The 26,739-nt window shown below is 36.3% G+C and overlaps 1 protein-coding gene across 9 annotated transcripts in view; it reads right to left on the bottom strand.

Annotated features, from left to right (window-relative positions):
• THSD7A (thrombospondin type 1 domain containing 7A) overlaps positions 1 to 26,739 on the bottom strand; it is a 272,803-nt gene that overhangs the window by 67,309 nt on the left and 178,755 nt on the right. For all 9 annotated transcript variants that reach the window (XM_015281884.4, XM_025147356.3, XM_046938330.1 and 6 more), the window contains one exon: positions 6,499 to 6,690. In XM_015281884.4, coding sequence (XP_015137370.1) covers positions 6,499 to 6,690 — 192 coding nt within the window. The remainder of the gene's footprint in view (positions 1 to 6,498; positions 6,691 to 26,739) is intronic.

A 26,739-nucleotide genomic window follows, 5' to 3' on the forward strand; every position in this document is an offset into this window, starting at 1 on the left:
ATTTAACTACAAAATGCTGTTATTTCAAGACAGACAAGTACCAAAATAAAGAACAAATCCAAGAAGTACAAGAAGAATAAACAATTTTAAAAGCCCTAAGTATAACTTCCTTTACAACTATGAAGTTAAAGTGCACTGGGATTTTAACAGTAATAAAATTTTAAAGCATGTCAATCAGAATTTGCCTAGAGTTGAGAAGAAACTACTTTGACCCAGCTATTCCTTACAGGTTCAGTAAATCAATCTTGTAGATATGTGAGATGTATGAGCTACTGGCTTAGCAGACAGAATACCTGATTGGATATATGACTGATATTTTCTGCTACCTAACTCAGAGATGCATAATATTCTGTGACATATGAGGTCATCCTGAGTAGCCTTTCTGGCATTATACTCTGGTACTCTATGAACATATAGTAGCCACAGTAAGACAATGGCATGCAGGTGTAATGTGTATGGCACATGTATAACTGCTTTAAGAAAATGTTTCAAACAAAAACAGAATGAAGGTCAGTTTTATTGCATTAAGATTTTTATTTAGATTTTTTCATTCTTTGCTTTTGAATTCTTTTTAATCTTTATGTTTCCCAAATCAGTATTATATTTTTTTCTACTGATAAAAACTTGGAATGTATCCACATTCATTTTATGTTAATTCAATATAGGATCAATGTAGATTCAACAGAGAACATATTGAATGTTCTATATTGAATAAACATATGTTAGTCAGCAGAACTAACATTTCCAAAAAAATTTAGAACCCTTTTAGTAGATTTTAGTCTGAAGACATGGCTTACACAAATTAGTCTTAGTGCATATTACTAATTACATAATGCTTCCTGTAACAAGAAAGGAAAATTTAAAATAAAACATAAGTAGAAAGCTGAACAAAAATAGATGAACACTAGATTTGAACAAGATAGGCTAAGATGTATATGATACCATTGCTAGACTACATATGCAGAATTATATGATGTACCAGGTAACATCATTTTGCCCTTTGCTATTGTTTTAAATTTGGAGATAATGATTTTCCTGAGTTTCTTATCCTACCATGTAGGATAAAGTGCTCTAAAAGTAATGCCTCTGTTTTATTATGTCGGTCCACACTGTCAGAGTTGGATGTTGGTGGTGTGGCAGTAGAGGCCAAACCTTCCAACCAATATTCCATTACATGTTGTTGCTGTGTGGCAGAAGGCAGCAGAGGGGCAGTCTGACAGAATGGCATCTGACATGGAAGTGTGTGTGAAGCAAAGGTACGGAATTGAATTCCTCCATGTGGAAAAAATAGTATCCACTGACATTCACCAATGCTTGTTAAATGTTTATGAAGACTGAACAGCAGAAGTGAGCACAGTGAGGCAGTGAGTGCTGCATTTCAGCAGTGGCAACAGAAATGTGAAAGACCAGCCATGTACAGCTGTCATACCATGAAATGAAGAGCATCTCAGTCAGCTTATCCACAGAAACCGCTAGTGGTTGTCACTATGCTGAAAAACAGTGTTTAGTAGGTGAACATTTTCCCTATTTGATAGTGCTATTGTGCGCATTGTATCTACTGTAGATTCCATGGAAATAAATAGATAGGAGGTATTACTTTCAGAATGACCTATGTGTATCTAGCACCTCTGGAGGATATATTCAGACAACAGTGAGAACAGTGACACAAATGAGTTATTACTATGGGTATGCTCAGAGAGAAATTTATAAATAGTTTCACCCTTCAAACCTTCAAGTTGAGGACAGTGATCTCAGAAAAGATATCAAAATTGTTGTTTTGACATTAGTTTCCACATGGATTCATCTCACAAAACATATAAAATGTTCTCATGAGGAGAGAGACTACTCTCTCTTCCCCTTTACCTGTGGGTGCATGTAAATAATCCCATTCCAGATGGGCATCAGCTTCTGTAGTGCATGGTTTGATCACATGGAAGAGATATTGTTCTGGATAAGGAAACACTCATAAAAGCACATACAGCAGAAGTTAATTTCTGGCTGGAGGAGCAGGCAGCATGGGGCTGGACAGGCAGTCAGTAGAAGATGAGCTTAGGCATTCTGAATGCTTTGAACTTGCTAGGTTTGTAGACTGAATTATCCACGACTAGCAGCAGGATGAGTACAATCAAGGACTTGAAGAAAAACCTGGACTCCATACGCCATCTTAGAGGACACATTTAGCCTATTTATAGGTTGGCAGTAGACTTACACACTCTTTCATTAATTAATGTGCAATCCCAATGTTATAGGGATTGTATATTTGTATACAACCCTTTTTAATTGTCCTATAGTGTTCTGAATTAGAATTCCCAAAATCATGGCTACATTATACATGAATTTCTGTAAAAAAAAATGTTCCCTAGACTAGTCTTACTCTTCTACCAGCCATTCAGGAAAAAGCCCAAAAATCTAAAAGAGAACATACTTGGGACTGTTAGCCTGAATAGAACTGATTGTTTCAGGACTCAGTTTTAGCATGTAAGTGGCATTATTAGTCTTACTTGTGACTAGTCTTGACTCATGATTCATAGTTACACAAGACATTTAGAGAATTTTCAGCAACAGTAACATGCATTTTTATAAGCTCTGACTGGAACCTAGAATTGCACTTTTCCAAAAAAAAAAAAAAAGGTTCACGTTGAGCTTCCTTTTTATAACAGCAGGATACAGACTTTCAGAAACATGAATATATTCTCTGCCACAGAACATAAAATGACCTGCCAGCATCAGCAATGCAATCAGTATTTTATGTTTTGGAAACATAGCTGAGCTCTGTCATGCAGTTCTGGAGGTTAAAAGTCATTCAGTTAGTTCTTATTCAGCAAATGACTAAAAGATGTAAGAGACTTATGGGCAAAAAGATGTGTACTGGCTCTGGCTGGGATGAAGCTGACTTTCTGCACAGCAGCCCATATAATGCTGTGCACATGTGGCTAGAGCTACTGTTTTGGCGGCTGCTGAGCAGTGCTGGCACAGCACCAAGGCTGACTCCCAACCACCCCAAAGCCATTAAGGGGTGAGCAAGAGATGAAGCAGTTGACCCAAAACAACTGGTGGGATATTCCTTATCATGTGGCATCATGTTCAGCAGTAAAAGTTGGGAAAGGGGAAAAAAGGGAGCCTGCTTGAGAAAACGCCTGTCCTCCTAAACAATTGCCATGCACTGGGGCTTTGCTTCCCAAGATGTGGCTTAACATTGCCTGCTGGTGGGAAGTAGAGAATAATCATTTCCTCTTTCTTTGTTTCCGCAAGGTCCCGTTTTTTTTTCAATTAAATTTCCTAATCTCAACTCACGACACTTTTATTTAGTAATATTATTTCCCCTCACCTCTTCCTTTGAGAAGAGGGAATGAGAGAACAGCATGATGGAATTTAGTTGGTTATTTGTGTGAAACCACGTAATAAGCCTAATTGCAGTGAAACACACACAAAACACTCAAACATGAACCAAAGCTTTTTGAATATAATACAAGTAAAGGTGAAATGTACAATCTAGACAGAGTTGTGACTACACTTAAGCCTTGGAAGACTTTCATTTACAGGTGCTGTTCCAAAAGTAAAACTTCTTACATTGGTCCACAATGTCAAAGGGAGATGGTGGTGGTATAGTAGTAGAGGCTGAACCTTCCCGCCAATACTCCATTACATTTTGTTACTGCGCAGCAGAGAGCAACAGAGGGGTGGTCTCACAAAATGTTGTCTGACATGGAAGTGTGTGAGAACCAAAAGTGAGTTATTTAATTCCTCCGCGTAAAAAAAAAAATGCACCCATTGACATTCATCAGTGCTTGCTGAATGGAGACCACACAGTGGCTGTGAGCACAGTGAAAGATGCACTGCGTGGGCAACATTTTCCTAGCAACAACAGCATCATAGCAGCTGTGAAACAGTGGGTCACCTCTGCTACTGCAGATGTTTACAAGCACAGCAAGCAGGCTTTTATTCATCACTGGCAAAAATGTATAGTTAATGATGGCAACCATACTGAAAAATATTGTTTTGCATCAGTGTTATTGTTCTCTTTATATCTGTTTAGTTTCCAAGGAAACAAATAGGACACATTACTTCTGGAGCAATCTACTATTTATGTATTTTTATTCTCTGTTGTTTTTACAGAGTGCAAAGGAGCAAGATGTGAGTGAATTGCTATAAGCTAGGTAGAGATGCCACCTTCTATTCTTAAAAATGTACAGAATAATCTAATCTCTGAAGAGTAGTGAGGAAATTAGGGTTAGAGGAAAAATAAAGCACTACAACATCTAGGTAGCAACTTAAATTTCTCAGAAGTATTTTGGAGATTTTTTCATTACCGCCTGTTTTTAGACCCGTCAATCTTCATAATCATAACTTGCTGCTGATTGTGATCATTTCACAACAGACATAAATAAAATTCCTATACTTAAAATTCAGCCTACACTGCTTTGCTGCATCTGTTGTCTTCTATGTTATCCTGAAATGTGTTATGTACCAAAGTCAGAGTAAAGCAAGTACTTGTTTTAAAGAAGAAGCGTAAGAACATGGAATCATTTTCTGTATTAATTCACATTTTCACTTGTGTGGCATGGTATTCAGGATGTTAAATTTTTATTTCCAGTAAAACCGCATAAGCATATGGAAAATCTACTTTTGTGCCCTACATGGAAAAGCGAAGAGCATGCAGACATATCTGTTTACCCTATCCTCTGAAAATGCAACTTTGTATTTCCCTCAAAATGAGGGAAATGAATTTATTATTTGAATCACCTATTAAAATGAGTGTAATTCTCATTGCCCCTTAACAAAGGTCCCTTTCAGAGAAAAAATAGAAAATGCCTACTCTGGTACAGCCTTTTTGAAATTACCTAAATTCTGTCAAATATACAGTATACTCTTGGCAATTAAAGTAGCTGCATTTGCAAAGGGAGAGCTGTTTCGATGTATGATGCCTATTCCATTCCTTCTCCATTTGTCAGAAAGATTCTTTATTATTTCCATATCTTCAACAAAAGTTGTAGGAAGCATGGAAAATTAATGAAGAATATATACAAACCTATACCTAAACCCTTTTCATTCTTCTCTTTCATAATCCAGCTATGTCTTCTCTTTGCAGTTTGCTTCAGATGCAGAACAAGGATCATTTTTGTGAATGGAAATTATACATGAGTGAGGATTCACAGAATAAAACCAAATGTCTGAGACTGGTAAGGAATGTCTCAAATGAACATGAGGCAATCAACATCATTTCATGGACAGTTTTACGTTTGAAAGCACTTCTTTGGAATTGCTTGCCTCCAAATGGGAGGGCCCAGGAGTGTTTGTTGAATGAAGACTTGGTCTGTGAGCAGATGATTCCAGCTTGATGCAGGAAAACGAGAGATATACCATTGTGTTCTGTGAGGGCAAGATACAAGATGGCATCTCCCTGCTTCCTGTGATATGCTGACTTAAATTTACAAGGTCTGGAAGATGGGAAAAAAGGAGTTCCTACTGACATCTCAAAGTCAGAAGCTGTCGCTCCAAAAGAGCAGACTCAACTGCTTTGGACTATAAGTAAGAGTTTGTACTGTTGTCATTAGTCGTCAACTGATCAACACAACCTCAGATGACCCACCACTATTGAAGATCAGTACCTGACACCAAGACACTACTGGATTGAGGAGTGGTAAACCGCTTTGCTTTGCTGTGTTTGTACACCAGTCTGTCTCCTCCTCCATTTTTTATCTTTTCTCTTTATCTTCTTTTATTTTTTTACTCTTTTTAGTAGCTGTTGCCTAATATTCTCCTACCTGTAATGCTTATCAATTGTAATTATCAAATTAGCCAATTATACCTCCAATTAGAGTATTGTTAACAAAGCTCTCAGTGAATGATAATTGATGAGTATTATTCCTTTGAGTATTGGATGAGTCCATCATGGTAGCAACCCCTTGCTGACTAGGGGAGGCATGACTCAGGAAATAGAAAAAGATTCACCTCCCTAGAGAGCTACCGAGTGGGACAAGACACTAAAGTTTTGCTATGTATAAAAATGTTAATATGGTGACAGCAGTTATCTGTTCAAGCTAAGCTACAAGAGCCATTTGCTAGCAATCGAACCCATTAAAACTTTTATCTCTTCAGCATTTATATTTGCCTCTTTGCAAAATTGGACCTATCAGCTGATTATCAACAGTCATATATAAATAGTTTTCATTGCAATTTGCATAGGGTAAATCATTTGCATTGTTAATTTTTAATAGAAAATAGGAAAATCAAATATTTGAAATCAAAATAGTAATAATGTGCAAAGCAATAACAATGAGTAATGTTAACTGACAAATCTCTTCTTTAAAACAGTTTTAGCTATCTTGATTAAATTTAGAATAAACATTTAAATAAAATTCCTACTGCTTAAAAAACAACAACAACAACAGTTTCACCTAATAATTGGTTTCTGTTGACCAAGTAATTATTTTGGCATTAAAATAATGGACAAGTATTCACAATTAGACAATAGTCTGCAAAAGTATGTGACCTTACCTTCACCTGCATATGCCAGAATTGAGCGGGCACGCATCTGCTTCCCTTCTGTGGTTTTGCCGGAGCAGGTGTGTGAGCAGGAGGACCATGCAGACCACATGCTAAGCACACAGTCCTTTGGGCATGGAGCTTCACAGACAACAGGGATTGGGTAGATAGCATCTCTGCACAGCTGTCTGTCAACCTCTTCTCCTGGGAAAGAAAAGGCCAGTAGCAGTCTATCATTTGTTAAATTAACTTAAAATGAGCAATGTAGCCCAGATGGGCACACAAATAAATTAGATTCTGTTCTTCTATATAAACAAGATAAATAGATTTCTTATTACAATGACTTGTCTCCTCTGCCTTGGACACGCTCAAATCTAGCTTAATTTTATATTCTGCTGAAGCCCGGGTGGTCTTTAGGCTCTTGCTTTCTTATTATATATTTGATTTGAAGAAAATCCATATGTGAATAACAGAGTATGTAGTATACCTACAGAAAACAGCAGGCCTATAAGTGCATATATATTAATCACCTTGTCTTCATCTACATTTGTGGGAGAAGGGGAAAAATATCATAACTTACAGATCAGCGAATTTTATAAACAACAATCTATCCTTTGAATCAGACCTATGTCTATTTATATATTATTTATATATTTGTACTTAAATATATGAATATATGCATATATATATGGATGTAAACCTGTAATTTAAAGGATAAATACTGGGAGTTGCAGCAAACTCCAATCAGAAACTGTTGTTTGGTTATAAAGACCTTTCATTGGGCAAGCCCCAGACACATCACTGCCACAGAAGTATAAAAAGGTTTCTTCATTTATATTCTGTCACATCAGTGCATTTCATTGAAATAAAGAAATTCCGACTAGTATAAATTGTTTAATGAAATACTCCCTAGTGTTTAATTACAAGTACTGCTTTTATTTTCCATAAAGAAACTGCAGGAACACTATGCCTGAGATGTCTCTGCATACCATCCTAATCACAAAGCACTTAGTTCTGTAAGATGCAATATCACTTCCTGATCAAATCAGTTAATATGCATTAAGTGAGCAATAAAGGAACAAGCATGTATTCAGAGGTCAAAATGTCTCACTGACAGTGACAAAAGGCTCAGGATAAATCTTCACTTTGGAGCAGATGAGAGAAACACCAAATTAAGGAGAGAGATGTTTGTATCCCCTGTTTCAGAGTTATAGCTTTGTTATCAAACAAACCAATTACAGAAATCACTGGCAACTAAAAGCACTGGGAACTGAATAAATCCAATAGATAGTGTCAGTTACAAGGAGAACTTTGGAAAAATGTCATCTCAGAGCATATAGATTTCTGGGGCCCTTTTAACCACATGCAAGCTGAGCATAGAAAGAGATAGTCTCACTCATAAATAGGAAATATTTTTCTTCCCCTTAAGTTTTCTGAAAAACATGTCATTTCAAAAGCATCTAAATGTCATTTATGTTACATGATCCTTGCCATACTAGGGCACAAAACTTTCTACTGAGATATGATTAGTCTACAGAAATGTTACTGAAGGGTAAGTGATCTCAATGGAACTGAACAGGACTGTCTGTAGCATAGCATCTGAAATGATACATCATGTTAGAATTTTTGTTTTAATAGCTAATGTCAACAAAAAAAAAACCATCAGGATTTGCAATGGAAATACGTCTTTGATACAACAAAACATTCATTGGAAATAATCAATAAATACTCTGTTATTTAATGATAAATACATCAGTCAGTGATAAAAGCAATCACCTGGATTCTGAACAGCTAATTAGTGGGAAATGTGAACAAAGCTAAAGATCTATAAATACTACTTTACCGAAGCCTCAAATTAGGCTTTTATTTCTTAACGGAGTAATAAAATTCATAAAACAGTAATCTAAACAGAATCTGCAAGATTTACAGAGTCTTAAAACCACTCAGCTAAGAATCTCTGTCTGTCTTAATTTTCAAGAAAGGAGGGTTTCCTGCCTAGAAAATCAGAATGACACACTGTTTAGAGTGAAGTACGAGAGCCAGGAGCAAATGGCAAATTTCTCTTCCAAAGAATGAAGCTAGTATAAGGATGAACTTCACTCTCAGTCTGTTCCATCTCCAGGTAATATTTAATGAAGTAAATGTTATGTTCACCTTCACATCTTGCAAGAATCACTACTACTACAATATCAAGCTTATTTATCACCTACCAGCTAAGATAGCATTAGTGCAAAATTCAAGCTGAATTTGGGGTCACAGTGAGAAATAGAGTTAACATTAGTTTGAGCCTGACTGTATGTTTAAAATGAAAAATCCTTCACTCCCAAAACAAAGCTCTTATCTTTCCCTTTTACAGGAAAATGCTCTAGAAATACATATCTTGCATATGAGCATTTAGTTTTTGTCAGCAATCCAATTCTTATCTGACAAAGGTAACGGCACAGAAATGCAGCTAGGAGGAACATTTTATAATGGGTATTTCTTCAAGGAAATATGCTATTTAGACTAAATTGATACTGACATTTCACTAATGATTTTATGAACAATGTGACCTTTGATGATTTCCTTATAAATAGTGTAGTCAACTACTAGGAGGCACTCAACTATATGCTGGGAGCAATGACAATGTAGAGGCTAAAATCCTTTTGGAAAAAGGAAAAAGTCCTATTTGGAAAAAAAAAATTACCTGCTGTCTAATATTTTATTTGAACTTTACATGTATACATTTATGTTGCACAAGAGACAAAACAAACAAACAAAAAACTTCACAAACACAAATCAAAAACTAAAATCCAGAAAGAGGAAAACAGAATATGAAATCAGGAACTGTTCACCACTGAGTAGTTGATTTGTTCATTAAAATCTGAAAGTTAGAAGCAGTCCATCTTTGGAAACAGTGCTTATGTAGTGCTTATGTAGCTGAATGATATTCCTCTCATGCAACAGTCATATTTTGGGCTAAATTCTCCAAACTGCACTAACTACATGCAGAAATGGTAGGAGGCAAATGAGGCTGTATTTTAAGGATATTAAGTGTCAAAAATGGTTTAAAACTTAACTGAGATTTTTACAGATTTGTACCATCAGTAAGGGCTGTCAATCTCTTCCCTGAACCACTATGATGGTTCCCAGTTGACAAAGAGCAGAGTGACTAAAAAGTCACTACAAACAGTCCTTACAGTCTTTTTACGGAGTAAAGATCTTCTAGTTTGTGAGCATGCACCAGAGCATGCATGCATAAACTACTATTTGATTAAATAAAAAAAATAATTAAAAAAAAAATCTAAACTTCCAGATAAGCAATTTTTAGTGATTAAAGGCAGATAGCTTGTGACTAGCACACAGGAGGAATTGGCTGTTTGTAAGTATCAGACTATTCATATCACAGTTTTTGTTTTATTACATTCACTAAGAAGATAATGTATGCAAAAATTTGGTTTAGATGCTAAAACTTGGGCTTCAGTATGGACAGAATGTTCCATGCAATCCAATCATATTATTCTTTTGTTTTATTTTTTATTTTTATATTGCTCATCTGTAAATTTATGTTTCTTGTAATATACTTTAAGGTCTTTCTACTGTGAAGCATTCTTAGAGCTCGTAACAGTAGAGAGACATAGCAGGAAACCTTCTTGATTCTGGTGTATCTTTTAACATGATGCATGCTCCATTGCACAGAGAAAAATTGCTGTCAGTTTCTGACCTGTAGTAAATGGAAAGGCAAGTGCTTAACAGAGGGCAAAATTATTTTAAAGTCTTAAAATGAACAGTAAAATCACGGCTGGATTCAATGAGGCATGGAGAACAACTGGAAAAAAAAAATCAACATAAAAATGCTGCTGAGGGCCTACACAATAAAGTAATTATTTTGGTCTCAGTCCTCTACTAGCAACTATAGTCTCTGAAAGGCCAAACTGTAATAAAGCCAAAAACAACAATAATAAAAACACGATATATGGGACAAAAGCAATAGAGAACTTTGAATGTTAGTACTGCAAGTGATTTTTAAAACATATGTATAACCATTGACATCAGTAAAGGAAAATATCACACAGTGGTAATACAAATCATGTAGTTATACTCTAAAGTTTGTAAAACAATTAAAGACAGCAACTGAGCCTTAATGCTAAAACTGCAGACTTCAGTATCTGCACTGCATAGTCAAGTGTGTCCAAATTTGCTAATACTTCTCTGACTAAAAAAATAAAAAGGACAATATCTTGTTTTTGTGGTTTCTAGTAGTCATAAGTGATAGTCTGCTTTCATAGAATCATAGAATTGCTCAGGTTGGAAAAGACCTCAAAGATCATCCAGTCCAACCACAACCTAACCATACAACCCCAACTCTAACAACCCTCAGCTAAATCATGTCCCTGAGCACCACATCCAAACGGTTTTTAAACACATCCAGGGATGGTGACTCAACCACCTCCCTGGGGAGCCTATTCCAGTGCTAAACAACCCTTTCTGTAAAGAAGTGTTTCCTGATATCCAACCTAAACTTACCCTGGTGCAGCTTAAGGCCATTTCCCCTCATCCTGTCACCTGTCACCAGTGAGAAGTGACCAACTCCGCCCTCACTGTAAGCACCTTTCAGATATTGGAAGAGAGCAATAAGGACTCCCCTCAGCTTCCTTTTCCCCAGACTAAACAGCCCCAGTTCCCTCAGTCACTCCTCGTAGGGCATATTCTCCAAGACCTTCACAAGCCTTGCTGCCCTTCTTCAGACCTGCTCCAGCACCTCAATGTCCTTTCTGTACTGAGGTGCCCAACACTGAACACAGTACTTGAGGTGAGGCCTCACCAGTGCTGAGAACAGGGGCAGGATTACTTCCCTCATCCTGCTCACCACACCATTCGTAATACAAGCCTGGATGCCAGTGGCCTTCTTGGACACCTGGACACACTGCTAGCTCATATTCAGCCGACTGTCCATCAGTACACCAAGGTCCCTTTCCATCAGGCAGCTTTCCACCCACTCCTCCCCAAGCCTGTAGGGTTGCCTGGGGTTGTTGTGACCAAAATGCAGGACCCAACACTTGGCCCTATTGAAACTCGTACAGTTTACCTTGGCCCATCAATCCAGTCTATCCAGGTCCCCCTGTAGTCTTTCTCCCCTCAGGCAGATCAACACTCCCTCCCAACTTGGTGTTGCCTGCAAACTTACTGAGGGTGCACTCAATCCCCTCATCAAGATCATTAATAAAGATGTTAAATAGAAGTGGCCCCAGTACCAAGCCCTGGGGGAAACCGCTCGTGACTGGCTGCCAATTGGATTTAACTCCATTGACCTCAACTCTTTGGGCCTGGCCTTCCAACCAGTGTTTCACCCAGCCAGAGTACATGCCTATCCAAACTGTGGGCAGTCAGCTTCTCCATGAGAATGCTGTGGGGGACACCGTAAAGGCTTTACTGACATCCAGGTAGATCACACTGACACCTTACCTTCATCCACTAAGCGGGTCACCTTGTCATAGAATGAAATCAGCTTTGAAATACAACAGATCACAGGAACTTATTGTTACTTGTGTTTATAAATCTACATATTGGAAATGAGAATGTAAAAATAGAGAAAGGATAAGCAGTTCAAAGCACAGCATGATCTGAATGGACTGTTTATACATATATTAGGGAATATATTGTATTGTATATATGTAACAATATCTGTAACTGCTCTCTCAGCTGATGCCTCCATTACAAGTTTTCCTACCTTGCTGGTGACACTGAAAAGGATTTATTCTGTGCCATCCACAGGAAAATTTTTGGGTACCTAGAATTCTTGGTAAGATTATCCCAGAGATCTAAGCTCAACACTGGGGAGTGAAGAAGGCCTTTTTACTACTCAGCTTACTTCGGTAATGCATTTCAACATGGAGGCTTCCTTTTTTTTCAGCAGGAAAATATGCAGCTAGATCATGCAATATTAAAATTTATGATTTACTCTTTCCTTCCTTCCTTCCCTCCCTGTTTAGAAAAGGAGTCAACAGGAAAGTTTTATTCCACCTCTTTTATGGCTTTGAAAGGTTGAAAAAAACAATAAGATAACAATAAAGAATAATCTTGAATTCTCACACAGTATGTACCTCTCTCACATGAGGACCTATATGCTGACTATTCAAAACTCAATAACAGGTAGTCTGTTGTATGCCTTGCTTTTCATATAGAACTAACATCATAGAATCACAGAGTTGGAAAGGACCTTAAAGTCTACATAGGTCCAGCTCCCCTGCTATGTGCAGACACCATACCCATCAGGTCAGGCTGCCCTGATCAATCCGCCTCCAAGGATGGACACTGACAGAGTCCCTCCTCACCTTTCCTGGAGACTCCCTTGTAAGTACTGGAAGGTCATTGTAAGATCTTTCCAGAGCTTTCTTTTCTCCTTCTTTTTCCCCAACTCTCAACTCCAACTTGAGCATAATTTTCCCCTAAAGGGTTTGTATATGTTACAGTTCTATGATTTATTGCATTATTAATTAGTTACAAAATTAATTTGACTATAAGAGGGGGAAAATAAGCAAGAAAATATCAACTGCCTTAAAATTACAAGTACATCATAACTACAATAAAATAGCATCAACTAGAAAAAGCATTAATGAGGGTTGTTTTTTTAGCTGACATTATTCAAAAGTAATTATGAGAAAAAAATCAGGCAAATCACTAAAATAAGAGAACACAGAAATTTGTTCAAATTTGAAGTTCTATGTGAGACTTTCATTATCAATAACCTTGTCTGCATGCTGGCTGACTAGTCTAATACAAAATGGACAATTCTTCACACTACAGAAAAACTGTTAAAATCATCATTAAAAATCATAATTTTTCAGATGGTAATTAAACACTTGAATAAATTAATATTATCATTTTAATTTCTAACATTACTGTAGTTGTTTCAAATAACTAAATAATTAGCAGTTCTCAATAAAGGAAAATTCCTGCCTGCCTCACATGAACCGTCACAGCAATTTAACCTTTTCCTTCTAAACCAAAAAGCTGCCGCAGTTCTGCAGGGTTTTTGTTTGTTTGTTTTTATTGTTCAGAATTTTTTTTAGCATTTCTTTTTTGTTTTGGTTTTTTTTTTTTTTTTTTTTCTTACACAGGAGGAACTGTCTGAGGAAAGCTGCCTTTCTCACAGCACGTCTCTAATTAAAACATATACACTATTGAAAAACGCTGACCCAGATTTTCCTGTAGGGAGAATTTAGAATTTAATCCCTGCAAACCCAATCAAATAAGCCACTGAAAAGGGAAACAACAATTTTTACATGAAATTCATCATCTACTGCCTTGTTCAGTGCAGAAATCTTAAATGAGAGTATTTAAAGGAAAAAAAAGAACTAGCACATGCAATGGCATCAGAATGACATACCAATTTTTTTTCAGTTCAATACTTTATATATACTACCATACTTTGATAGGCATAATGAAACTCTTAAATGTTTCATTAATCCCAGCAGTATTCATAATATCCTGACAGTGTTTATTCATATCTACTCCAAAGATAAAGCATGTCAATGTAAGCTCTAGTACTAGTAAAACAGCAGCATCCATGAAAAAAATAGCAACACCACGTTAGCCAGTGTAATTGTTTTCTGTTCTAGTGGCAAGATGACCAACTGTCAAAAAAACACCATCTCTCTGCACAAGGTAGGTTGATAAATTGTCAGCAACTTGAACATTTTTAAACTTCTCTAATTATTGAACATCAAGCAACATTAAAATTTAAATTATGTTGTCAATATATTCCACTTCATTAGTTCCAAAGTATTTCAACAAACTCAATGTGAAAAGATGGGTCCCTTTTTTATTTTTATTTTCTCCCTGTTAAAAGGCACTGAGGTCCACTTCTGCCAGGCTGACAGGGAGCCTGAAGAGGTTTGCTGCCTTCTGGGAACCAAGATCTGGCACACTGCCAAGAGGAGTGCAGCACCTTGTCAAGAACAGACTACTAGCCACTATTGCTCTTTCATATGGGCGTGGATGACACTGGAAGGTGGAACATGGGCAGAATCAAAGACTGGGAGTGCAAGCGAAAAAAAACAGGTGCCCAAGTTACCTTCCCTTCCATTTTGTCTGTTGGAGGAAAGAGGGAAGCCAGAAAAAGGCAAACAATGCATATCAGTTGTAGCTGGTGCCAGTACCAGGATTTTGGTTTTTATGACACTGGGACTTTTCTATGAAGATTATAATCTGTTAGGACAGAATTGGATCCTCTTATCGAAAAGAGGCAGGGCAATTTGTGGCAGCAGGCTGTCCAGCCTAGTTAGGCGGGCTTTAAACTGAAGGGGAGTAGGGTACAAAGTGGGAACACTCATGCCATTGCAACCACCTGAGGAGTATGCTAGGCCAACCAGAACAGTGATAAATGTTCCTTAGTTGCCTCTCATGACATGAGCCAGAAGGCCAGCCACCTCAAGGGTGTGTATAGCTATGGAAGATCCTCTTGCATCCACCAAGTGACACCTACATCCTCTGCTCCCTTTTCTTCCCTGAAGTGCCTGTCTACCAACTAATGCAGCATAGGGAACAAACAGGAAGAATTATACATCCATGATCTCATTGTGATCACAGAGATGGGGAGGTACAGCTCACTAAGACAGACCAGCAAGGTGAGGTAGTAGAGTTGCTCTTTATGTGATAGAGCAACTGGAATGTATTGAAGTCTGCCTAGGGATGAATGATGAATGAGTGGAGAGCTTACAGGTGAGAATTAAGGGGCAGGCTAATATTGTAATACTGTTGTGGGTATTTACTACAGGCTGTCTGATTGGGAGGAGGATGTTAATGAGGTTGTTAAAACCCACCTGGACACATTTACATATAACCTACCTACTCTAGGGAACCTGCTTTAGCGGGGGAGGGGGGAGTTAGTTGATCTCCAGTGGTCCCTTCCAACCCCTGCCATTCTGTGATTCTTATAAAGCAAAGATTACTGCATTTAGTTCTATTGCTTATGAAGCTAGCTGGTAGCTCTAAGTGTTAAATCAGTTGGTAATTCCCTAATCACATGCCTTTCTCTCAATTGCTTTTGCTAAGTAGAATTTGCATTTAATTAAGTATGTCTTAATTAGTTGATAGTTAATATTCTTGAAGTCATTTTCTTCCATGAAGCCTAAGTAGAAATGGCACTGATTTTGATGAAGACAAATACTGCAATGTTTCTCACATCTGTTGGTTATGCAAAAATATAAGAAAGTTACTCTAATAGTTTAATGATATGAAAATACTGTTGAGTTGTAAACAGTTGTGTGTATGAAAAAGTACTGTCATTTTGGTTTCAGTGGAGAATTTCAAGAAGTATCAGTGCTTCTTACTAAAAGAGCAGTTGAGACCATTATTCAAAAAAAAAATTAACATCATGAATTTCATAAACATAGATGGATTTTTTAAAAAAATGATAAACGTGCCAGAACAAATACATAAACATTTGTATCATTTACATTAATCATGACTGCATATACAGAACAGCAACACATAGGGAAGGCCACTGATTCCTCCTTTGCTATGCAAGTATTAGAAAATACAAAAACCTGCAAAAATACAAACTTAACATTTAAAATGTGTTTTAGACTTTTATAAGGCAAACACTTGCAATAGAAAAAAAAAACTATCATGACAGGAACAAATACAACCCAAAAGGAAAATAGCTGTGAGTTTAGAAACCCACAATTTCCAGTGTTTCTTTAAGGAAAGAACATAGCATGCAAACATCTTGAGAAAAAAAAAAAATCTGAGATTTTTATTTCTTAAACAAACACCACATTTTCCAAGCATGTAAATGTGGACCAATAACTTTACAAGCAGTAGTAACTTCTTGACAATGAATGACTATGTACAATTGTTGCTGAGTATTTACCTTAAGCAAAAAAGAATTCTGAGGACTGGAAAGGTAGTGACTTTAAGAATCCCCATAGAGATGGAAAAGTCTAGTTCCAACTAAAGTATCCAAGCACTTCTGTTGCTTCTATGTAAGCAGACTCATACCTGCTACCACTGTTCCTCAGATCTAGTTTAAAAGCTAGCATGTTTGATATCCTTCCTCACAATACAAGGTACCAACTCTGTAGAAAGAATGTAGATACAGGTAAGACACTTGTAAAACACAGGTGATTTATAGAAAAGCTGAAATATTCGAAAACCATTCTGCTGCTGACATAAGATAGCTCTAGTTCTAAAAAATCTTTCCTGTCCTTCAGTTAATCCAAACTTTCAGTCATACAGTTTTCAAGAAAAACAATCCTTTGCTAAGAAATCAAGTTTAGTATTCCTTAACGTATCAGGTAAAGGTAAGGCATTGATCACATATATAGTTGTTACTTCTACACTCAAACTCAGAGTCAATGTTCCTTACTTTGAAATAATGAAAGCCACAAAAGGACAACTCTGAAGCAAGTTAAGAATGTGTATATTTCTTTCTTAAATTGTTTCAGATAGAAAATATCTTTAGATGCACTCTGGGCATAACTGATTAAAAATAATGAACTCACACATTCATATGAATTATTCTCCAGTAATCTCATTTTCATGTCTGGTAACAGAAGAACATATGTATTTCCCTTTATATTAGAGTCATCTATCAGGATTACAATCATGTAGTCGCAGTCTAAATTTGACAAAGGGAAATAAAGTGAGCGAAAGGAATAGTATTTCTTTATTCAAATAATATTTTTTCCAACGTAAAATGCAGTGTTGTCTGTCACATATATAGGAAGGACAGACCAAACAGCAATATGAAAAAAAAAAAAACAATTTTCTATAACTACAGATATATTTAAAAGTACATTAACCTGAAGTACTTGACTGGGAAAAGAAAACCACGATTTACCCTCTCACCACAGAAGTGCAAAATTATTTACCCTTGAATTCTTAAACTCAAAGAAGATAAAAATAAGAAAGGAGAAGAAACTGTTCTGCATTTCTTGTCTTAAAAAGGAGAACACTGTGGTATCCATATTCAAGTTTTACTTATTTCTTTATCCTATCTTTTTCTTCCACCATTCTTTTCTAGAGTTACTCAGGTATTACAACCAAGTTACATATATTTCATCCAAAAATATGGAGTTTTTCCAATTCTGCATATATTTATATGCAGAATTTTTTAACTGGTTGTGAGAAGAATGCCAGTATCAGTTCCACAAATCATACACTTGGCTACATGTGATGCTTCCAATAAGAAATAAATATAATTATATCATTTTTATACATGAGCTCAGTTCCTCCACAGTACACATGGAGGCATAGCGAGTGTGTCTTCCAGTGCTAAAAGCACATTAATAAGTAGCACAGCCCTTTTCTCTTCCATACAGCATGGTAAGTTACTGAGAAAATGCAGTTCTCCATCACTTGCACAATATAGAAGCGCTTCCTAATGGTCAGGGGGAACTTCATGTGTTACAGTTTGTGCCCATTTCCTCTTCTCCTGGCACTGGACAAAGAGTTTTTGTATCTTCCCTTCAGGTATTTATAGACATTGATAAGAGCCCACTGCAAGCCTCCTCTTCTCCAGCCTGAACAGACTCAGCTCTCTCAGCCTCTCCTTATAGCAGAGACGCTCCAGCCCCCTGATCATCTGGGTAGCCCTCCACAAAACTCCAGTATGTCTGTGTCTGTTTTGTACTGAGGAGCCCAGAAATGGATGTAATACTCCAGTGTGGTATCACCACAACCACAGATGTGGTCTCACCAGTGCTCAGTAGAGAAGAAATCACCTCTCTTGACCTGCTGGTGATAATGCAGCCAAGAATACTATTAGCCTTCTTAGCAGCAAGGGTACATTACTAACTCACATTCAACTTGGTGTCCCCCAGGGCTCATAGGTATTTTTCTGCTGAGCTGCTTTCCAACTGGTAGCTCCCAACATGTACTTATGTCTATGGTTATTTCTTCCTATGGTCAGGTCCCTTGGGGTGACAGCATAACTGTGGGGCATATTAACCACTCTCCTCACCTGTAAATTGACAGAGGGTGCAATCTACACCATCATCTAGATCATTAATGAACATGTTAAACAGGACTGGACCCACTCCTGGATTCCAAATGGACTTTGTGCCACTGACCAGTGCCCTATGGGCCTGGCTGCTTTTTGATACACCACACTTTCTCCTCATTCAGTTCGTATTTCAACGGATTCTCTATGACAGTCTTAGAGTGGATGGTGTCCAAGGTCTTACTGAAGTTTAGGAAGACTATATTCACTGTTCCCCCTGATCCATCAGACCAGTCATTTCATTATATTAGCTTATCAAGTTAGTCAAGCATCGCTTCCCCTTGGTGAATCCATGCTGACTACTCCTGTGCCTGGAAATGGTTTCCAGAATTAGCTGTTCCATTACCTTCCAAGGGATCACGGTGAAGCTGATGGGCCTGCAGCATGGGTCCTCTTTCTTGCCCTTCATAAAAGTGATATTTTCTTGCCTCCAGTTTTCAAGCACTTCACTGAATTACCATGATCGTCCAAAGATTATACCAAAGATACTAGAGTACCCTTGCAACTATATCTGCCTGCTCCAACAGCACTCTTGGGTGCGTTCACTAGCAAGGGTACAAGCATGATATGCTTTTAACAGAAAATCAGCTGTACTTCAAACAGCATACTCTTAACCCAAGAATACCTGTTCCGTATTTCCAATAAAGAGCCCAGTGGAGTATCTACACATTTCCTAACAAGAGGAGTAAGATTTTTCCTACCCCTTGACTGGTACTTGAAGCATTTTCATAGTTCATTTGTTACTGTAATTTTACTAAGTATGATAAAGAACAGAGAATGCAAGTGTATTGATCATAACCAAATGCAGTTGCCTTCTAGCATCAGATAAGCCAGTCAAACAATCTTGATATGAAAGAAAAGTAAGTTTGATGACAGGCTATGGTGCCATTGAGAATAAAATCAATATTAGTCTTGGGACCAAGTGAGATCAATATGTCAGACCAATAGGCCATTTTAAGTAGAGTGCAGAAGAGAGGAAAAGTGCTGAAAGAGCTATAACGAAATAAGTGCAAATCTGGAAGATCAGATCTCTTTAAAATTCATAGTGTACTTCTAAGAACACTTGACAACAACACCAATTCACCATAAACTGGTAAAGGTGATATCAAGATTATGTAGACTTTACCATACCCAACCACAATTTATAAAGCAAGAAAAAGATACAAAAGTATGGGTTCAATAAATAAATCACTCAATTTGTTTGTAAAGCATTACAGAAATTTTACTGTGCTTAACAGTGAAAAAAAATGTCTTTGTATTCTAGAAATATTTACAGTGCGATTTTGAACATTGGTAATGGATTTGAGATTTATTTGATTTGAAAATGCAAAATTCATCTATTTTAGCATAGCATTATATCTTCATATGTTCATGTTTATAAAATGAACTGGAATTATTTCTCCTATGGGTATCACATTTTTAAATGCATTAGACACGGACAAATACAGAGCTGCACAATTTTGAAAACTGTAACATGCATTTTGCTTAAGTGGTACTACAGACATTTCACTCTTCCCTCCAATGAGCTCTAGATTGAATGGAGAACAAGTCTGGGAAAAGCTATGGAATGTCAGTGATTTCAATGAGTTCAATCAAAAACAACTTAATTCTGATGTTGTTTTTCTAAATTTGATTAAAATTCAGGGGTCTGAGTTACAAACAGAAGCATGAGAAGGAAACAACAGGCAGAACTACAAAAACTGTAGCATTAAAATAGTGTGACAGCTCCCCTAATATCTGCAGAAAGAAAGTGCTTGCCACAGTCAATCTTTTCAACAGTCTCTACACCGAGATGCAAATCTTTTTATTTTAGACAACTGAAAACACTCATTTCTGAAGAAACACTACATATAACTTTTATGATCTTCAAGCTTCTAATATGCTGCATAAATACGAATTTTGGAGGATAATATCAAAAATTTAAGCTCAACAATTCACAATGTTGCATCACAAACTTATTAATTAATACTCCAGCACAGCAGTTTCACCAAATGTTTTCCTCCAACATTTAAATATTATTCTTCTCTGTAACGCAAAAAGCATAACCCACAGATGATGAGAATGACTAATGATATAGAGTTGACAGACTATTACATAAAGTTTTCAGTTTGTCAATTATCTAGTATCTTACTGCTATAAAGTGGCAAATTCATAAATGCATGATGCTTCTTGCAACTCACGTTACCTAAAAGGTTACAAGAATAAGGAAAAATATTTTATGCAGTAAAGGATTATTATAAACATTTTCTTTGTGTTATTCATTCAGCTGTAGCTAGTCACTCTAGAGACTTGTCACTCTGTATGTGATATGACAGCTCAATTCAATCACAGTTAAAACAGAGGACTCAAGAGGTGTAAAGGAGATCACTGCCACTGTCATGTTTACACATTTCTGAAGAATAGTTTTATAATTAATTTCATGGATGCTTCTGTCAGTGTCCCACTACTGCCAGATTAAATGCAGTCTTTGGAGAACATCTTTTTATCCATCCTGCAATGAAGATCATCTCATCATTACAAGTGGAAGGCACAGCATGCCCTTAGGCTGCTCAGACTGTGAATTAATCTTGTCTTTTGGAAATATTTTCATAACCAATTCCTCTGTAGAAGACTAAAACTAACCTGCACTTCTGCTGTTTTTCTTTTTCCCAGTCTCTCAGCATATGTATTCAGAGAAAGAGTTCTCAAAAAAGCAACTAGAGGTAAATACCACTACACCTTATAAACATATGCTGAATTATGGAAATATTATTGCCATGCAGAAAAATGAAAAGTAACAGGAACACATTTGAGAATGTAGGGATGTCACAGCTTTTAAGCTTTGGTGAATTATGCAACATTAAAGAGTCTCAGAATCTGACAGATTTACATCTGTTTGAGAAATCAGTTGTAACCTGGTGATAAATTAGGCTCCTTTCCTCTTCTAAAAAGGTATAATTGGTTTTCTAGAAGCCTTTCACAAAATTTAAGAAGCTTCTAGTTAGCACTATTCTTTCTTTACTATCTTTATCTTCATGTGTATACATACACAGACATACTCTGAGATATTCAGAACAAGGGATTTTAACTAGATTCGAAATATTATTTTTCCTCTGGAAAACACTAATGCAGCAGCTTGTTATTTATAAAATATCAGTAAAAATATATTATGTATAAAATCATTAAAATACCCAATATCCAATAATTCCTCAGGAAAGCTTTACATTGCTAATCCATTAATTACCCCAATATTACATCAGGAAGCTAAACAGTAGTAAATGCTAGCATTAAAGTTGCCTTTGCATTAAGCATTCTTTTTTTTAAAAAAAATTAATTTTTAAGTAGTGTAATCACATGTTTCTTGTTTTTCCACTGGGTCACTTCCTCCTTTAGTTCACAGACTAGAAGCTCCTTAATGAGTAGCTATTTGGTATGTTTAGTTCTACTGTCTTTGTTCAAAGCCCAGGCCTATGTTTTATTTAAAATACATTAATTAAAAGCATTATTAAAACAGAATTGGTAATTTTTTCCTAAGATCTTTCTATGAAGGCTACCAAATGCTGAGTTTTACATTTATTTTCCAAGCACTTTATGTGTGACAGGTCAGTAATATTTATGTTTTGCTCATGTTTAAGAAAAAGTATAAAATTAAACCCTGAAGAATGATACAACCAAAGCTAGTTGTCTGTAAGATAAAGCATTCATTACTACAAAATGCCCACTTAATCCCCGAAGGAGATATATCTGTTTCACAAATTAGTAGAAGGTTCTGTGGGGAAAACATCACGTAAGCACAATTAAATAATTAAAGACTTCATTCTGCTACATTTTCCTAAGGATCAGACAAACAACCTAAATTTCCTACTGTTTAAGGTCTTGTCTTTGCAACCTACATTACTTAATTTTGTCTTAATACTTCTTTCAAATTCTCTAGTTTAAAACAGAAGCCAAATGAAAAACAGTAATTCTGCCATGAGTACTGCACTGATCCTGGACACCTACTGCTCTGCCCAGACATCTCATGAGACTAAAGCAGGAGTGGATCAACACACTGCATTCCAGCTCTAAAAAGGATTAATTTATTTTTCTCCTGTGCTTCTTATCCAGCTTCATTCTCCAGACACTCATCCCAGTCCATTACCTTACTGTCCCTTCCAACCAGCCCCATGGAGTTCTCTCAATTTGCTTGTCAAATCCTTCCTTGTCACCAAGCTGAATTTGTCTCTAAATTTACTTCTAGTCTTGGTTGTATCCAGACATTTTATATTTTCCCCTCTCTCACTTGGTTTCAGTAAATCCTAGAAAAAACTAGGGACAAAACTTTCCCCAGCTCTTAATCACATTGCTTAGGCAGTACCAGTTTCTCCCTCTTGTTTTCCACTCTGTTTCACCAGATCCTACATATAAAAATATTCCTTTCCCTCAGCAACACTTTTGTGGCTGTACATAGCTGAAATTCTGTCAAAAGCTACCAATCCCCCAGAATAGAAAAGGATCAATGTGAACATAGGAGAGTGCTTCTCAGTTGTTATGATTTGGAATAATAATTGCAGTTGAGTATGTTTTACTCTTAGTTTAAAGTGGTTTTAATTATTCAAGTGAAGACATGTATGTGGTATCTTCAGGCTCCTTGAATTGCCTCAGAAATACTAATTTTGTGAAATCAAATACTTCTTGGCTGGTAAGAGGATTTTTATATTAATCAGTGCTCAAAGCAATTTAAAATCTGAAAGAAAGGTAAAAAATGAGCAACTTAAAGACCTTAAGAACAGAGAATAAAATTTCTACTCTTTATTCTGTCTCAATATGATCATTTATCAACATACTAGCTTCAACACTTAAGAAAATATAGCATTAGTTTGCAGAAAATTAGCAAAAAATATAAAAAATAATTAGGCCTATGAAACCCCTATTTTCCATTGGATGAAAAATTGACTCCCATTATATCTAATGAGATTATACTGTACTACAATATCATACATATTACTGATCAGTGTTGTGTAATAGCTCCCACTAAAATTGTATTTATGTTATAAATACAGTGCTCCCAGGAACTAATAAATATACTGCTATATATGTAATATCTTCTATGATTATGTATTAAAAAACAATTTAAGTATTTTCTGAGTCTGGTTCTAAGCAATTAACCCATGACACAAATCTGAGACCAAATTCAATGCTGGTTCTATAAATTCAGTTTTATAATCCATCCAGAAGTCCATAAATACCTTTTTTACCTAGCATAGTTGCAGCAAAATGTAAAGTGGCACAGGGAAAGAATCTAAAGCATAAACCTGACCTTCCCCAAACCCAAACACTTCAAAATGCATCCACAGTTACCATTCCAGTATCTTCACTATGACAAAGCTTAAAATCTAATCAGGACAGTTTCTGCAATGCAGGTTGCTATGAAAATGAAAACTTATGCATCAAAATCCCCTCTCCTAGATTGCCTACTGCTATTGCAAGCAGTTACTGTAACTGCCTGCTTTTCCATCCAGACATGCCATCAAAACCAAAACCAGATTACTAAAAGTGTTCATCATAGGAAACATGTAGTTGCACTTGTGTTATATTTTGGAAATATTTGTGCTTCCTACTACAGCAGTCTCTATTCCTGGATGTTCAACAAGTTTTAAGTACACAAGTACGTAAATATCCTCAAAGATGTTACAGCATACTTTATAAGCAACAATGTAAAACACAGCAAAGTCATCTGACTAAGCAGCCAAATTATTATCTATGACTTTTTTTTTTAAATTAAGCTGGTTTTTAATTTAACCATATTAATTGTAAGCATTAACATCACTATAGACATTGTTCATACAAAGTGCAACTCTGTATTTAAATACATTTGATAAATTGAAAAAAAGGTCTATTGTACTGACATCAGTAGTAGTAGTTGACTGCACTGCCTAGATGGAACTCTGGTTTTGTTTTACTTATTTCTTTGATTGAAATCATTACATCATATTCCAGGCTAACTACAACAGATACTGAGAAAGTAAGTGAGGTATTTAAGTCATCTCACATAATGAAATCACATCATGTTATACAAACACTAAAAGCATCCGTTGTGATATGGAATTTAATAGGGGTATGCCCACTTCCCTAATGTCAGAATAAGAGATAGAAAGCAAATTGGTATGATAAAATAAATGCAACCTTTCATCGACAGAAGAATTATCGATTATAAAGCTTCCTGATTCCATATACTTCCAGCAGTACTGTGTGCTAAATTTTCCTTCTATTCTTTTACATTAAATAAAGTAAATCCTGTTAAGTAGAAATGCCTTAAGAATCCAATGCTATGAAACATTCCAATGCTGTAAGAATATTCATTTTAAAAACTTCAAGAAGTATATTTTACCATCAGTAACAAATTCTGATGTTTGCAAACAATAAAAATACTCGTTTTTTATGTTGTCAGACAATCCAAAACAAAGCAAGGACATGATCATATGTTATATGTCTTGTAGGTTTACAATAAAGAACAAAGCATCCATCACATCATACATTTCGTTAAAATGCCCACAATAGTCAGCCAAAAAGCTGCCAGGCAGAAAAGAACTGTTTCAATCAATTCCATAATGACATTAGCTGGGAAATTAATACTGAGAAATGATGACTAATGCACATATAACCAGGTTCCTGTAAGTGTATGGTAGTATGTGCTGAAAGAAACTGTCATTAGCCACCATATTTTTTGACTAATTGACTGCTGAGCATTGGCCAGAATCTGTTCTTGGTTCTCTTGCAGAATTACTCCATAATTCAAGGTAATTAGGTTTTGAATTTGGCTCTTCATTCTTCTTAAAGAACTATGTCATAATGTGACACAAAGTAGGTATTTTATTATTAAATAATCATCAAAAATCCAATTAGACTGATGGTTTCTTCTTTCAATCTGCACAACCACGTAACAGAAATGGCAAAAGAAATAGCGTCTTTAAACATAGGCACTCCTATAAACTTCTATTCAGTCTCTTAGTATTTTCCCTTTATGAAACTGAATGAATACTAACAGCTACTAATTTAGCAGATATGTGAATCAAACTCGAATATAGAGGAAGTATCATATTTTAAACCATCCAAAATATTTTAAGTAAAAGTGGTTGCACCAGCAGATCAGTTTCTTTGCAGAAGGCTACTCTATGTATTTAAATAGACATTTATTGTAAGAAGATATAAAACCACAAGCTAGAAATTATCAAACAAAATGTAGATGTTAATCAGGAATCTATGGAAGAGAATTTAAAATACATGAAGATGTATGTTTTCTGTGAAATCAAGTTCAGTAAAAGAAACAACAAATATTTCAGAAATCGGTGTGTCTGGGTCTAGAGGAAAAAAAAAATAAAGTGATAAATTCCTAAAGGACCATCTCTAGTCTCCTAGTCAGTCATGCTAGCTGAGAATAACAGAAAAAAAGAAAATTTACACTGTTCTTTGGATTGCAGTGTTGGAGCCACTCCATGCAAAGTAGTTAACTTCATCTGTTTCAAGTTTTTATAACTAGTCTAAGCAAAACAGGTTCATTCTCCTTTTGCATGCTTTAATAAACTACCAACACCGTTATTTTGCCACCATTACAAAAAGGGTACTGCTCACCTGTGTTACATCAGCACATACTGATGTTACTGGGGTTTTGAACTTGTACTCCAGACTAACAGAGGCTAGATACCGTAAAAGAACCTGTGGCCCTCAGCTACATAAACAGACATCTGTCTGTTGACTAGATAATTTAAGAAACAATTTTGCTATTTCAAAGAGTTGCAGGCATTTGCACATACACAAAGACCGTTACTGTTGCCATGGCTCCCTCTCCCAAAGCCAGCCATCTCTCCTCACTGAGAGACAGAAGAACAGTAGAGTTCTTCCCCCTCTCTGTGGAGCTAACTGTAACCCAACAATTAGTGAGCTTGAACAAGGTCCAGAGGAAATTTGCCCTTCGAAGTAAGATCCATTTTATCAACAGACATGCAGTGGTACAAAGCCCATTATGCTATAAAAACTGTAAACGGATATACTTAAACCTTCCTACAAAATGAGCAAGTAATCTCACGCTAGTATCTGAAGATGAGAAACACACTACTAACACTGCTGGTACCTGTGCTAGAGTTCAGCTCAAAGGCAAAAACCTGAAAAAACAGAGAGTGAACCATCATTCTGTAAACATTTTCACCAGCAGTTAATTTTGCAGATTTGAGGGAAGTTCTGACAGAACTAATTTTGCTCCATTTACGTACTATTAGCACTAATGTGTCTATCACAGTGGAGAATTGGCC

This window comes from Gallus gallus, chromosome 2, assembly GCF_016699485.2.
Source record: "Gallus gallus isolate bGalGal1 chromosome 2, bGalGal1.mat.broiler.GRCg7b, whole genome shotgun sequence".
NCBI lineage: Eukaryota > Metazoa > Chordata > Aves > Galliformes > Phasianidae > Gallus > Gallus gallus.